Source organism: Rhinolophus sinicus, chromosome 2 (assembly GCF_057876585.1).
Source record: "Rhinolophus sinicus isolate RSI-liver-muscle chromosome 2, RSI-T2T, whole genome shotgun sequence".
In the NCBI taxonomy this organism is placed as follows: Eukaryota; Metazoa; Chordata; class Mammalia; order Chiroptera; family Rhinolophidae; genus Rhinolophus; species Rhinolophus sinicus.
This window is the reverse complement of record NC_142502.1, coordinates 94,717,065-94,732,318: the sequence shown is the minus strand read 5'-3', so window position 1 is coordinate 94,732,318 and position 15,254 is coordinate 94,717,065. Positions and strand designations below refer to the sequence as shown.

At 48.7% G+C, this 15,254-nt stretch overlaps 1 protein-coding gene across 3 annotated transcripts; it reads left to right on the top strand.

Moving 5' to 3' along the window:
- Positions 1-7,813: 7,813 nt before the first annotated feature.
- MYMX (myomixer, myoblast fusion factor) lies at positions 7,814-15,042 on the top strand. 3 transcript variants are annotated; one of them, XM_074333014.2, is made up of 4 exons: positions 7,814-8,300; positions 9,834-10,167; positions 11,001-11,215; positions 14,185-15,042. In XM_074333014.2, the coding sequence occupies exon 4, from the start codon at positions 14,249-14,251 to the stop codon at positions 14,501-14,503; it is 255 nt and encodes an 84-aa protein (XP_074189115.1). In that variant the 5' UTR covers positions 7,814-8,300; positions 9,834-10,167; positions 11,001-11,215; positions 14,185-14,248; the 3' UTR covers positions 14,504-15,042. The 3 variants fall into 3 exon arrangements, with proteins under 3 accessions (XP_074189115.1, XP_074189118.1, XP_074189116.1); XM_074333017.2 differs by lacking the exons at positions 9,834-10,167; positions 11,001-11,215; XM_074333015.2 differs by lacking the exons at positions 7,814-8,300; positions 9,834-10,167; positions 11,001-11,215 and adding an exon at positions 11,892-13,806 and having other exon boundaries at positions 14,185-15,040.
- Positions 15,043-15,254: the final 212 nt, after the last annotated feature.

Genomic DNA, 15,254 nt, shown 5'->3' with positions numbered 1-15,254 from the left:
ATTCCTAGCTGCCTCCTGGTAATAAAAGCCAACATCAACCATAATGTTTGGGCCTCACAGGGCGTAGTTGGTCTTGCCTTAACAGCCATCCCAGTATACATCCATCTTAAGAACCCCACTCTATTTCCTTGCCAAAAACAATACCCTCTAAAACCTAAGACACTCAAAAAACTGATACAAATAATTGCCAATCTCAAGCAACAGGGCCTTCTTAGAGAATGCAGTAGCCCTTGCAACACCCTCATCTTAGAAACTCTAAAATCCAATAAAAAATGGAAATTAGTTCAAGACCTCCGAGCCATCAGTGAGGCCGTTATTCCTATACACCCTATAATTCCACATCTTACACGCTCTTAGCTCAAATATCTGAAACTGCCAAATGGTTCACAGTCTTAAACTTAAAAGATACCTTCTTCTACATATGTGTACACCCTGAATCACAATATCTCTTTGCCTTTGAGGTCCCAGACTTCACAGCTCACCTGGACCGATCCCCCCCAGGGATTTAGAGATAGTCCTCACCTCCCTGGACAGACCCTCTCTAAGCACCTGTCAGACTTTTCTTATGACAGTTGCACGCTCTTAGAATCTGTTAATGATCTCCTATTGTGTGCTCCATCTGAAGACCTCATTAGCCAGGCACCACTGCTCTTTTGAATTTTTTACACTCTAAGGGCTACAAAATTTCCAAGACCAAGGCCCAAATGCGTCAGACTTCTGTCAAATACCTTGGGCTAATTATCTCTGAAGGGACTAGGGCCCAGGGGAGGACAGAATTCACCCCATCTCCTCATATCTCCTACCTAAGACCCTTAAGCAACTAAGGGGCTGCCTAGGCATCACTGGCTACTGCATCTATGGACCCCCGATACAAAATAATAGCCCGTCCTCTCTATCAATTGATTAAAGACACTCAGACTGCAAATACCCACCTGTTACTTTGGAGCCCAAAGGCAAAATAGGCTTTCAGCCTTTTAAAACAAGCTCTTTTAAGCGCCCCAGGTTTAAATCTGCCCACAGGAAAATCCTTTCATATATATGTAACCAAAAAAAAAAAAAAAAAAAAAAAACAGGGAGTAGCCTTAGAAGTCCTAACATAGCCCAAGGGACCATCACAACAACCGGTGGGCTAGCTAAGTAAGGAACTAGAGCTGTGGGGAGGTTGGCCAGCCGGCCTCTGGGCAGTAGCAGCAGCTGCTCTTCTGGTCCCTGAGGCAACCAAGCTTACAACGGACAAGACTTAACCGTTTATGCCCCTCACTATATTCAAGGACTACTAAATGCTAAAGGTCCTGTAATCCAAATATGAATTTACTCCACTCTTAATCCTGCTACTTTCCTTCCAAAAACGAAAGAAAGATTAACTCATAACTGCCAACAAGTTTTATTACAACCCTATGCTGCTAAAGCAAATCTACAAGAAACACCCCTAGATAATCCAAATTGTTCACTCTTCACTAATGGGAGCTCTTTTTATGAAAAATGGCATTCGGAGAGCTGAATATGCTGTTGTTACTTCACATAACATATTTAAAAATGCAAGCATTCCCTCTGGTGCCAGTGCACAACTGGCTGAGCTAATAGCTCTCACCCGAGCATTACAGTTAAGTAAAAAAAAAAAAAAAAGCCAATATATACTAGTATTTATAATTGGGGTCCCACCAGCACCCAAAAGAAATGTTTCCTTTACAGGTAAAAACTGTAACTCCAGCTGATCAATGTGTTGTTTTTACTGGGTGCTCCAAACAATGTTTTAGTCTTTCTACCACTTGTAGCCTAAATTGTAGCTCCATCATCTTCATAAGCTATGCTAATGCCCATAACAAATTGCCAGCTGAATGGTTTCTCATTTGTGAAAATGTTGCCTATTCTTATGTTCCAGCTTACAGCACTGAGGGATTGTGCTCTCTGGGATGATTAATTGTCTTCTTTCCCCAAAAGCTGCCAAGGTAGACACCGCAAAGAGCTTACTTTAAATCCTAGCTGCAACGGGAATGTGCATGTCAGTCCAGCTGAATATATATTCTTGTCTCTTTTTGTGGTACCTGCTGTAACCATTGCCCTAAATGTAGAAATTAATCATATAGCTTGCTCAATGGCAAAGGCCCTGAATGCTAATTCACAGGCACTTCATGCCATGGGACAAGAGTTAGGACAGGTCAGAGAAGCAGTTCTCGAAAACAGAGCTGCCATAGACTACCTCCTCCTCAAACGTAATAAAGGATGTAAACATTTTAAAGGATTATGATGTTTCAATCTTTCTGACAACTCTCAGCTAATTAAAAATAAAGTTCAACAAATTCATACATTAAACAACGAACAACATTTTTCAGCGTAAATCTGTCCTTCCTGGCTTCCTAGCTTAACAGAACTTAAAAAAGCTTTTCTAATTTTTCATTTATTCATCATTATAGAAATCACTTCATGTTGTTGCCTACAGTGTATCTCTCATCTTGCAAACCAGCCCTGGGGTGGCTACGATGGCCTAGGAAACAACACTGCCCCCATCTGCAATCGCTTGTCTACACAGGTCCTTTAAGTAGACCTCTGGACAAGCCCTACCTGCCTGTCTCTTTATGCCCCTCCTCAGCCTGAAGTAGCCAAAGCAGTCATGCCCCCCACTCCCTAACAGCAGTTAGGGTTTGGTCTTCAAAGGGGGAATTAAAGCAGATTAGTTAATATAACATCAGGCAGTTAAAAACTCCTTGGTAAACTAAGCAAAAACAAAACAAAAACAGAACACAGGGCAACTGTACCAGAACAACTGTACCAGAACAAAAATATCATCAATCATACTCTGGGACAATCGGGTTTGTTTCACTGGTCTCCCCCCAAGCTAAGCAGTAAAGGGAGTCTGGAAAACATTGTATCCATAGGCACCCACATCCCAGCATCCCCTCCCAGGTAGAAATAAAGGTATATACACACAAGCTTATGCCTTAGCTAGTGGGCATCCCAGTTTCGGGTACCCCTTCGCACTCCGAAGCTGTAATTCTTTGCTTACTATGATAAACTATCTTCTTAAACTGTGAAACTTCTTGCCGTGTATCCATTCTTCGGCTCCATGAAACTATGAACCCTCAAACCCTCCGCATTCACTAAGCAACAAATCCTGCATCATTTTCACTAGTTTTGTTTTTGTTTTGTTTTTTCCACTAGGTTTTTAAATCCTGCTACATGGACTCCGCCCCTTCACTCCAGCAGAACTGCCCTTTCCAGGCCACCTGTCCCCTCGTAAAGCTACATGCATCCCCAAAACCTGCTATGCTAATTCCTCACACTTCCTGGTGACATCTGACTCTATACGGAAGACGCCTCTTGTGTATAAATAACAACTATTGTGTCCTTCTTGGACTTCAGGGGTCACATAGTCTTCTTAGAACATGGAAAATACGGAACAGCACAGAGAAACAAACCAAACCTCACCTTCTATTCCACCTCCCAGGGTCACCACTTCCTGTTTGTCAATGCCTGTGTGTGTTTGTATGTGTGCTTATTTATTTACAAAATAAATGTCTTACACGTACCCATTCCCTTTGGAAATCTGTAACTTCATTTTCCCACTTCTTGGATTGCTCTTGGGCTAATTCTGTCTCCACAAGGAGGAGAAATCAAGGTGCTGATGTGAATGGGAACTTCTCCCCCCCCCACCCCCCCACCCCCGCCACCTATCCCCACAACAGTCTCATTCTGTCTTGTGGATCACTGTCCACATTGCTCCTGCCCCGCCCCTACCCCTTCCAAGCTTCACTGCTGCCCACACTCCTGCCAAAGACGTCAAACTCGAGGTCTCATGGGGTCTTCAGAACCACCTTGTTGGAAACCTGGGTTCATCAACCCATTTCCCCCAAAATGATCCTGGTTTCCCACTATTCGTGACAGCAGCCAGGAGGAATGTCCAAGACTCGCCAAAGCACTGCTTCCAGTCAATGCCTGCCTGCACCAAACATTTCCTGAATTCACCCCACTCTGTTCAGCCTTCATGCTTTTCCTCGCCTGGGCTCTGTCCCCCACCTGCAGCAGGTCTCCCCACAACTGTGTGTCACATTCTTCCCATCCTCTGCTCCCAGCACATCCTCTGCCTCTTCCTCTTCCTCCTGAGGCCTCACCCCTTCCTGGCCACTCCTTCAAGCCTCAGCTCAGAAGTTCCGTCCACCAGGAGCCCTTCTCTGAGAAGCTCCGTGGTATGTACACACACCCCAGGCCCTACCCTGGCCAGGTGCCCGGGACTCCTAAGCTACCAGGCATTTTTCCTGGCATAGCATTTATTAATCTCTCTCTGTTGTCATTTCTTGGTTACTCCTCTGACTCCCCTACTGACTATCTATTGGCACAGGATAGTCTTAGTCATTGATGCACCTATGAACACTAAATAAGTGTATGACTAAGGAAACGAACGGCTCTCCTAGCTAATGTGAACACGTCCCACATTTTGAACCTTAAAGCTCCCCATGGAGGATGCTTCCTGCAGGGCCAAGGGGTCCCTGCTGGAATTGGAACCCTTTTGGGTCTGATACGCAAACTCCTCTACCTCAACTGTCTTCCTACCATCCTCTTCTGGCTGTCACTGAGGTCGTGTCTGAACCTCAGTTTATTTATCTCTTCAGAGATGAGAACATTCAGGGGAAAATTATAAGGACCAAATGAATCATAATCTTTGTAAATGGCAATGTGATAAATGAAGTATTATTTATAGGTCTGAGAGCTACCCTCTTCAATTCATTAATTAATTGGTTGGTGTGACCTCTCCCAGCACAATTCTAACTAGAATGGTAATTCTGTAGGTAGGCTTTTGTGTAGATAAACATGTATCTATTCCAAGAATGAAGACACGTTCCAAGGGTAGCTCCTTAGAAAGAATCATACCCATATTTTCCATTATTGGACATTTGTATTGTTAGATTCCAACAGAATAAATACTCATCCACTGAATTAAACAGACAAGTTTAACGGCATCTGTTTTACCATAATTGATACAGACTTACTGTCAGTGGTCTTGGCAGATGTGTATTCCCCAAACCCACCACTCCAGGTCCACCAACCACTCTTAGGATGAGGTGTGCAGTCCCTTGCCTCATATTTGCAGAATTCCCTCACTGAGAGAGACAGGGGTGAGGGAGGGAAGGGAAGAGGACAGCCTGGTGGGGTCTCCCTTGGATTCACAAGGGGCAGGAGAAGAGAGATAAGTGGAGGTGTGGAGAGCACCACACTCCTTCTGAGTCTGCGGCTCAGGGAGCAGGCTGTGATCGCCTGGGTCGCCATGGGGGGCACAGTCATCTGTGGACCGTCATTTCCTCTGGCCCTTCTCCCTTAGAGGAAGCCATTCTCCTAAAGTCCTGTCTGTCTTTCCCACCTGTGTTTCTAGTTTTACATGGGTTAGTATCCACAAATACACACACACACACTATTGCTCATGGGTTTAAAATTTTTACATAAATGGTATCATTTGGCTCTTATTCTTTTGCCACTTGGTTTTTTATCTTGCTCAACATCATGTTTTTGATAGTTATCCCTGTTGATATGTTGATACATAACAGTTAGTGCATTCATATTACCTGCTGTATAGCATTCCGTTTTATGACCTAGTTTGCTTTTCTCCTGTTGGTGGACATTTCAGTTGTTTCCAGTTTTTTCGTTATTACAAAAAGCATGAAAGGCCATCTTCATACACGTCTCTCCGTGTGTATCTGTGAGAATTTCTCTAGAGTCACACTTACAAGTAGAATCACTGGGTTCCAAGGAAATGTGTGTTTCCAGTCTTACCAGATATTGCCAAATTGCCCTCTACAACGATTGTATTATAGCAGGTAACCCTCCCTCCAGCACTCTATGAATTTCCACTGCTCAGGGATGCAAAAAGGTAGCTCTTTCAGGATATTGTTCATACTGTTCATATTTATGGACCACTCATGTTTCCTCCTCAGGAAATAACTTACTCGTGTCCTTTGTTAATTTTTCTGTTGTGTTTTTTTTTTTGTCCTTTTCTTATTTGTTGTAAAATTATTTATGATTGGTGCTAAATCTTTTTCAGTTATGTGGATTGCAAATTTCTTCTCCCCGTCTGTGAGGGACTGTCTTTTCACTTTATTTGTAGTGTATTTTGTAAATTGAGCATTTCTGAATTATTATTGAAGCTGGGTGATTGATTAAAGGGGATTCGTTATATTGATAAAAGGGGATTCGTTATATTATCTCCACTTTTATATAATTTTGAAAATTACTGTGGGGACAGAGTCCCAGAGAACAGTTTCCAGGCTCTCGGTGTCACGTGGAAAGGTGCTGGCTCGGGTAGTAGATGGCCATCAGCTGTGACTAGTTGGCCATCAGCTGTAACCAGTTAGCCATTGGCCACTGATATAACTGCCATGGCTGAGTTAGCAAGCAGATTGCAGTTACTAAGTGGGGTTAGTTGGTTGGTTGGTTGGTTGGTTGGCTGGCTGGCAGGCAGGCAGGCAGAGAAGCAGACGCCGGACTGTGGATCATGTGGCTCCTGCTTCCCGTATCGCCAACCCAGTGAGAATATAGTGGTATGACTCCCCTGTCTATGGCTCCATTGGTGTTACTTTTTGGCCTTACCATATCCTGCGTTCTTATACGGGGAGGGGGCCCAGAGACCCTGCATGACACATGGCACAGCGAGCAGGGTACGGTGCCAGCCAAAACTCTCCGAAGGGCTGTGGAGCACTTTGTGCATATGAATACTCAGTCTCGGGAAGCCCGTGAGGAGCAGCGCCGGGAGCAGGAAACACAATCTGCCTGGGAGAAACGTGAGCCCTGGGTGAATTGGTGGGCCTCTCTAGCCTCTGGATGGCACGCCACCCTGTTGGCCATGACGGGCGTCGCCTGTTTTTTGGTAATCTGCTGCTGTAGGCTCTGAGGGTTGTGGACATCTTGCACCGAGGCCTCCACCCACTCAGATACTTGGCGCGGCGAGCGGGACTCCGGCCAGGTATGAATGATGTCTGACTCGGGCAGGAGGACAGGTGGCCCCCACACAGTGTGTGGTGCCCAGTGGCCACCGTTCTCGGGAGCTGGACCCCTGTGGAGGGGTGGGAGGACGTGGATGTCTCTCCAACCAGCATAGGCCAGAGAAAGTGAAGGTCATTGTGGTCGTGTGGGCTGTGCAGTGCTTGCTGGGGTGGCCCAGATGCGGGACTTGTGGTCCCAGGAGGAAATGCTTGCTGAGTCCTCGGTGGAGGATGCGGTGAGGTCAAGGTTGTCCCTCAACCCCAGGTTGGGGAGGACTTGGAGCCCTCGCCCTGCGGAGAGGGCACACATTGTGAGGCCAATGCACAGCCCTGGCGAATGACTGTGGACTATGGGGAATTGAATAAGGTGATTCCACCTGTACATGCTGCAAGTGCCTTCCATCCCTGATTTGATGGACCACTTGACTGTTTGCTTGGGAATGTACACCATATAGCGGAACAGGCTTCCTGTGTCTTGACCCGCCGCCAGCGAGGCTGGTGCAGGAAGACCCCTTGTTGGGGTGCGGGCGGATGTTTGCTTTTGTGTCAGGACTGGCTGCTGTCGCGAATATGTAGGCACCTTGGCTGAGAGTCACTATTGTTCCAGTGCGGTGCCCTAAGAACGCTGTCTGTGTCTAGGAAGCCTGGCTGTGCCCAAAAAGACTGGTGGTACCCTGAGGATCCTGGCTGTGCCTAGGAGGTCTGGTTGTGCCCAGAAAGGCTGGTGGTACCCTGTGAGACCCTGGCTGTGCCCGAGAGGTCTGGCTGTGCCCAGAAAGGCTGGTGGTACCCTGAGAGACCCTGGCTGTAAACAGGAGGTCTTGTTGTGCCCAGAAAAGCTGGTGGTACCCTGAGAGACCCTGTCTGTGCCCAAGAGGTCTGGCTGTGTGCCCAGAAAGACTGGTGGGTGGACATCGGGGGACACCCCCTGGGACATTGTTTGAGCTGGACTGGAACTTTTTAGCATGAGCTGGGTACCTGATACAGGGCCCCTGTGGCGACAGAGTCCCAGAGAGTAGTTTTCAGGCTCTCGGCCTCACGTGGAAAGGTGCTGGCTCGTGTAGTAGATGGCCATCAGCTGTTACCGGTTAACCATTAGCCACTAATATAACTGTTGTGGCTACTCTTGGTTGGTTGGCAGAGAAGTGGACAGCAGATTGTGGCTCGCGAGTGGGGTTAGCAAGCATGGATGGCAGATTGTGGATCGTGTGGAACCTACTTCCTGTGTCTAGCCTGGCCGCCAGCGAGACTGGGGTACAGGAAGACCCCTTGTTGGGGTACTGGCGGATGTTTGCTTGTGTGTCTCGACCAGCCGCCAGCAAGAATATACTGGTACGACTCCCCTATCTGTGGTTCCGTGGGTGCTCCTTTTTGGCCTCACCATGTCCTGTGTTCTTATGTGGGGAGGGGGACCAGAGTCCCTGCATGACAATTACCATAACTAGAGGTAAACATTTATAAAACAAATAATTCTCTACTATCCCAAATTCCTAAAGATCAGCTCCTAGATTTTACAGTTTTACCTTCCACCCAGAGGTCGCTAACACCACTGGAATTTATTTTTGTAGTTGGTATGTCAAAAGATCAAATCTTATCTTTCTGTCATGGATTGTCAACTGTCCCAACCCCGTTTCTGACCTGTATGTCCTTTCTCCTCTAACCAGAAATTCTACCTCTGCCCTATATACTCTTGCACTTGTTTCTAAACTCTGTATTCTATTCTTTAGTCGCTGTGTCCATATTCTTGCGTCTTGTCACACTGTTTTCATTCCCATCTGACCAGATTCACCGGATTAATATCCATAGGGCCAGATTTGCATCTCCTCTTCTTTTTCTTCTTCAGATGGACTTTGCTATTCTTGGCCCTTTTTTCCTTCCATATAAATTTTAGGATCAGCTTACTCAATTCCAGAAAGGGAAAACAAACAACTGTTGGGTTCTTAATTGGAATCTAATTGAATTTCCAGATTAATTTGGGAGACAACTAACAACTTTATAACATGAACTTTCCTGACCATTACCTTGGCACATCCATCCAACATTTAAAACTTCTTTTTTGTAAAAATGTTGTTTTTTTCCTCCGTGAGGGTCTTGCTCAATCTTTGCTAAATTTATCCCTGGGGCCTGTGGGTTTTGCTGCTCTCCCTCTCTGCATCAAATATGCCTGGCATGTCCTTCCTTATCCCAACTCCAGCCTTTCAGTCCATGCTTCTCCCTCCCACTGTCCAAGGAACAGCTGTGCCTTTTCCTGAGAGGCCTTGCCAGAAGGGTTGCTTTCACATTCCCAACTTGAGTCCTGCCAGCTGAGTCTGGGGAGAGTGACAGTTGTTTCAGTGGAGACAATGGCCTGCATTCTATACAGGCCACTCTCTGGGCAGAGCAGCTGCTCTTGTGGGTAGGGTGGTCCCACCTGTCAGCTCTACTCTTTCAGGCAGCATCCAACTCCCTGACCCACTTTCTATGTGTCTTCTGAGCATGTGTAGTGTGTGTCCTACTGCCTAACTGCCTGGGCATGGGACTATCCTTGCCTGGCATGGTGGGCAGAGGAATGGGGGTCATGGGTAAGGGACAGTCCCTCCTGCATGCAGCACCTCTTACCTCAGAGGTGCTGCAGTTTACAAAATGTTCTTTCAGTTGTCTCTACATGCAGGCCTCAGATCCTCCCAGCAGCTCCACTCAGCTGGGTGGTTTCAGGACCACTGTGGCTGTGCTTGGTCACAGGGCTGAACTCCTATTCCTCTGGGCTAGTATTCAGCCTTCCCCGTCGACGCTTCCTCAACCCAGCCAGTCTCCGCGCCTGCTCCTGGGCCCCTGGGCCTCTCAGCACTCCCTTCCCTCCATGAGGTCTTCCTGGCCTCTTTTCAGAGCTCCTTGTGTGGACATCAGCCCTGTCCTCCACCTCCCACGACCAGGAAGTGCTCTAAGCCAGTGCCGATCCTTTGGAGGGGACACCAGGACCGTGAAACATAACAGAGCCATGTCCCAGGGGCTCCATCAATTCTTCAAGCATGAAGTGAGCCCCAGCATCCATTTTCAGGGGCAGGCCTTCAGGAAGCCGCTCCCTGGGCTAGCGTCAGACATAGGGTATACCAAGAGGGAAAACCCAAAATGATGGAAGGCAGGAAACTCTTGTTTATTGGACACATTCGAGGAGCCAGGCTCTGACCTACTACTCTCCCATCTCTTGATCCTGGTGGAGGTAGGTGTTACGATCATTCCCGGTTTAGGGAAGAGGACCAGCCCCCCCCCCCCCCCGAGGGTGCCATTCCCACCCCAGGCTGTGCAGTGTACAGTCCGCTCAGGTAGCCAGAGCGGCCCTGAGACAGGGTCCCCACAGGGGAATCCAGATCTGAGCCAGCACATACAGAAGCACGCTTCACCTCCCTGTGTAGGCCATTGCAGAGGCGGTAGCCAGGCTGTAGAGTCATTTGAATGTGTGGATGAGATGAACAGAAAGAGGTGGGAGGCGCAGGACACCCCGTGCTCCCAGGTTTCACAAGAGCCCCGTCCACAGGTTTCCACTTCACACGTTGGTCCCCAGATATTTTTTTTTTCAGTTTACTTTTCAAAACAGGAGGTTTGGCCAATTTCCTCAAAGTTGCCGGGCCCCTCCCTGGTCAGCAGAGGATGAGGGGAAGAGGTCATGGCAGTACAGGCAGGATTCATTACACGAGGCTTAATCAGGAACTGGAAGGAACTGCCCCACAGCAGCGTTGTTGCCAGAAAGGATGGTTATCTTTCCAGAAAAGGCTGAGGACAAACTTAGCAGAGCCCTTGGTTTTCTGCCTTGGAGAAAATATCTGGGGCACGCTGAGGGGGCTGGGGTGGGGTTAATCCCAGGTGAGGGTGGAGAGGGGGAGGAAAGCGGAGTTAACCCCAGGAGGGGGTAGGGGTAGAGAATAAACCATAACTCCATCCCTGCCCTGGACTCAGCCGTTGCCCCTCCTGACCTCTGTTCCCAAAGTCCTCTGGCGTTCCCCATTGTTCTGAGGGCCTACATCCTGTTTCCCTTACTTTCCTCACTGTCCCCAGGCCCAGGGTCGAAGAATCTCACAGCTACAAGATACCACAGCTGCAAAAACTATTAGGCTGGGATGGGTGGAGTATATGTCACCCAAGGTCACAGCAACTGCAGATGTGGGCCAGCGCCTTGGTGGAGCCTCCATGATATACTGGAAATGACATGCTTTGGAAATTCCCGGAGAGACCCATCGAGGCCTGACTTTCCCTTCCTTTGGCTCAGTATGGTCAGTACCTCCCTTCCATATAGCTCTGTCCAATTGTATGTGACCTGCAGGGTTCTCACACGTACAAGTACCTAGGAGTGTGTTTGGATCAATGGAACTCTGGGGCTCAGGGGCACAGACTCTGGAGCAAGCAGGCCTGCAGGTGGGGCCCGTCACAGAACCTTCATTTACGTATTCTTACATCACATGTTTATTGCCAAGCACCAGGGACACAGCAGCTGACAAAAGGCATAAGTCACTATCATGGAATTTTTACTCTACGGGCGGGGGGGAGGCAGATAATCAACAAGATAAGGAAGTACAATTAAATATACAGCATGTCAGACAATGATTTGCTGTGGAGGCAGCAGAGGAGCGGATGGGGTGGAAGGAGTATGCTTTTAAACAGGATGGATGAACAACATTTGGGCAAAGACTTGAGGGAGATAAGAGATGGAGCCATGTGGATACCAAGAGAAAGAGCCTTGCAGGCAGGAGCAATAGTAGGTGCAAAGGCCCTGAGGCAGAAATATGTGTGACACAGTTAAAGAGCTGCAAGGAACCCAGTGTGGCTGGAGGAGGGGGTTGGAGGGAGGGAGGGAGGGAGGGAGGGAGGGAGGGAGGGAGGGAGGGAAGGGGGGAGAGAGAGAGAGAGAGAGAGAGAGAGAGAGAGAGAGAGAGAGAGAGAGAGAGAGAGAGAACTAGAAGTTGAATCAGGAAGCCAGGGGAGGTAAGACCATCCAGGGCCTTGTAGGTCATAATTCAAGCCTTTGGCTTTAACTTTGAGTGAATGGGAGTCAGTGGACAGTTTGAGCAAAACAAGGACAGGATCTGATTCATGTTGTATAAAGATTATTCCGGTCACTATATGGAAAAGAGGAACAGGACACCAGTTAGGAAGCTACTACAATAATTCAGGCAAGAGGTGATGAAGGCTCAGACGAGGGTAGTCATGTGGTGTTGGTGAGATGTGGTGAGATGCTGAGCATTTTGAAAGTAGAGTCACCTGAATTGACTAATGTAGGTGATAGGAAGAGAGAAGTCAAGGATAACTTCCAAGATTTGGGCCACAGTAACTAGAAAGGTGCAGTTGCCATTTACAGAGATGAGAAAGCCTGAGAAAGGAGCAGGTTTGGGGGGTGGGGGGAGATCAGGCCATGTATATGTTGTGTGATTTTACTCATAGGTAAGTTACTTAACCACTCTGAACCTCAGTTTCCTCCTCCGTACAATGGTTATAGTCCTCACACCCTTCCAGAGTGGTAGTGAGAACTGAGTGAGGTCAGGAACTCAGGCTTGTCATACACATGCTGCCCATGGCCAAGGGATGACACGTTGCCATATCTTTCCAGGAAGCAACTGGAAGGCGAGGGAGGAAATGTTTATAAATTTACACTCTAGCTCCTACTTCCTCCCCTGCTTCATCCAGGTAGAAGTGGAACAGGCCTTTTGGATGGTTAAGTTGTCTTTTTTCAAAGGCTTCAATGGTTTTGGAGATGTGATAATGCTCAGGGAGGCTGGTGGTGGGTAAGTGATCCTATTCCCAAGGCTGTGAAGTTCACAAAACACTTTCAAGGCCATTACCTCACGTGAGTCCAGCAAGGCAGAAATTATTTCCATTTTATTAAGTAGGAGAATCAGATACAGCGGTACCTCGGTTTTCAAACGTAATCCGTCCTGGAAGGCAGTTCGAATTCTGAAACGTTGGAAAACTGAGGCACGGTTTCCCCATAGAAAGTAATGCAAAATGGATTAATCCATTCCAGACCTTTAAAAGCAACCCCTAAAACTGCAAATTTGGCAGGAATTGTACTATCTAATGATACCATAGACCCATAAGATTTACGGCGTTCGTAAACCGAAATGTTCGTCAATGGAGACATTCGAAAACCAAGGTACTACTGTATTTAAAAACAAAACAAACCCAGGGTGTCTCTAAATCTTGCTGTCGTATGGAACCTCATTTAATCCTGGGGGGGAAAAGTAGGTGGAGAAGGGGGACCTGAAGTGGGTATTGCTCTTCCCGTTCCTAAGTGGGAGTGCCACGCAGCTCTGTCCAATTGGGCCCAGCTATGAGCTGGACTGTCACTCCACTAGTCTACCCCAGAAGAGGACACACCAATGCCTGCCCAGGTCCTTTTCTCCCTGTCGTGGCCACTCTGAGCATGCCTGGTGTGTCTGGGCTGCAGTCTTACTGCTTCTGAGGTTTGGACAAGTGGGTCTCAGATACAGTCCCATTCCACTTACTTCTCCCAGCTAGTCCCAGTTATGGAGGTAGCTGAGGAGGTGGCTGGAGCCTTAAAGAATCAATGTGCCTCCACTTACATCATGAGAAAGTGCAATCTTGGTTCCAACTCCGAGGTTTGCACCCAGCAGGGAGAATTCCGACATCTGTTCCCTCCCCTTCTTGCAGCCAGCTGCCCCTTCTCTCCATATACCAGGTGCCAACACACAGCTGTCTCTTCCTTGCTCCCCCCCACCCTAGCAAGCTCTGCTGGGTAGGGCTGAGCTGGGTGGGGCAGCCCTGTGTATTGAGTGTCCTGTGCGACTGTGGGCTGTGTCTCGACAGGCAAATTCAGCCAGAGATTGCTTCTGAGCAGTGGTTCTGACTGGTGAGAGTTGCTGCCCATGGATGGGGATGGGGAGTGGGGAAGGTAAGAAGTGTCAGGTCAGGGTGGATCAAGGGCCTACAAAAGAAAACTTAAAACTTGCTGGGGAAGAACTGCTGGATTGAGGGAAAAGGGATGGAGAATGTCAGGAGACTGAGGGTGTGCAAAAGCAGGGGAGGAGGGGAGAGTACAGGGAACAGCAGGAGCCCCTGGGGGCCCTAGTCCCGGCTTTACAGTGAGAACCCTCCTGCCATAGGTACCTTGCTGAGAGAAAGGGCTTCAGGGAAGCAGAAGTGACACGTGAATTGAGGTCTGGGGAGCATGAGCGTGTAAACGGGATGTGTGGTGGGGGGCATCCTGCCCACCCCATGTCTTTGCCAGGTGAGGAGGGAGCAGAAAAGGCAGGCATAGAATCTGGATTGCCTGCGGAGTCACTGACCCGGCCATGCCCGCTCCACTGCTCCCGCTGCTGCTTCGAATGCTGCTGACCGGCCTGTTGCTGCCTGCCGCCCGTCTGGCCCGCCAACACCTCTTGCCCCTGCTGCGCCGACTGGCTCGCCGCCTGGGCTCCCAAGACATGCGAGAGGCTTTGCTGGGCTGTCTGTTGTTCATCCTCAGCCAGAGACACCGGCCAGATGCTGGGGAGGCCTCCAGAGTGGCCCACCCGGAGAGGAGGGAGAGGCTAGCCCCGCAAAAATAAGGCCATGAGTCCTGGTAGCAGCAGATACGAAAGGCTTTCTTTTGGAGTACGAGTCCTGGCACCATCACTGACAGCAGCTTGCCCAGGGCATTAGACTGAGCAGGACTGAGCATGAGATGGGTTTGACCAAGACATGCCTCCGGGCTCCCAGCAAAAATGACTAGGCCGATGCCCAGCATCAGCAGAGAACTGATCTTTACCCGCCCCCCCCCCCTTCCCGCATTCCTCCCAAGACCCATCCTAATCGCCTCGGGCCTTGGCCTGGAGAGGAACTGACTCTCCCTGGTCTCCACATCCCCAGATAAGTGGGGACAGGAGGTCCAGTGTGGGACAATATTTATCCTCGGGACAACTGACAATTTAGTGGAGAGGCAAGATTTTAATCCAGACTGTTTTCCAGATTCGGGATTTACCTTAAAAGAATGAAGAACTTGATTCCCCAGAGAATCAGTCCTTCCAACCCCCCCAACCCCCACGCCCCCCCACCCCTCCACACCCAAGCCCAGCATGCAGCAGGTACTCAATAAATACTTTTGAATTCTTGGGATGCCTTTGAAAGTCTTGTCACCAGCACTCAAGCTTGTGCAGCAAGACAGTCCCGCTGGGCGATGGGCATGGGGAACAACTCAAGGCTCCTTGTTCCATTGTCCCTGTCAGTCCTCATCTCCAGGAAGTTGTTTATTTTGTCTCCCTTCAGTCAGGACTGCACACTCCCACCCAGCAGTCCCGAGGCTCTTTTAGAGTTCGGTTG

Coding starts and splice junctions, on each gene's coding strand:
- MYMX (XM_074333017.2), top strand. CDS start 14,249: ATGCCCGCTCCACTGCTCCCGCTGCTGCTTCGAATGCTGCTGACCGGC.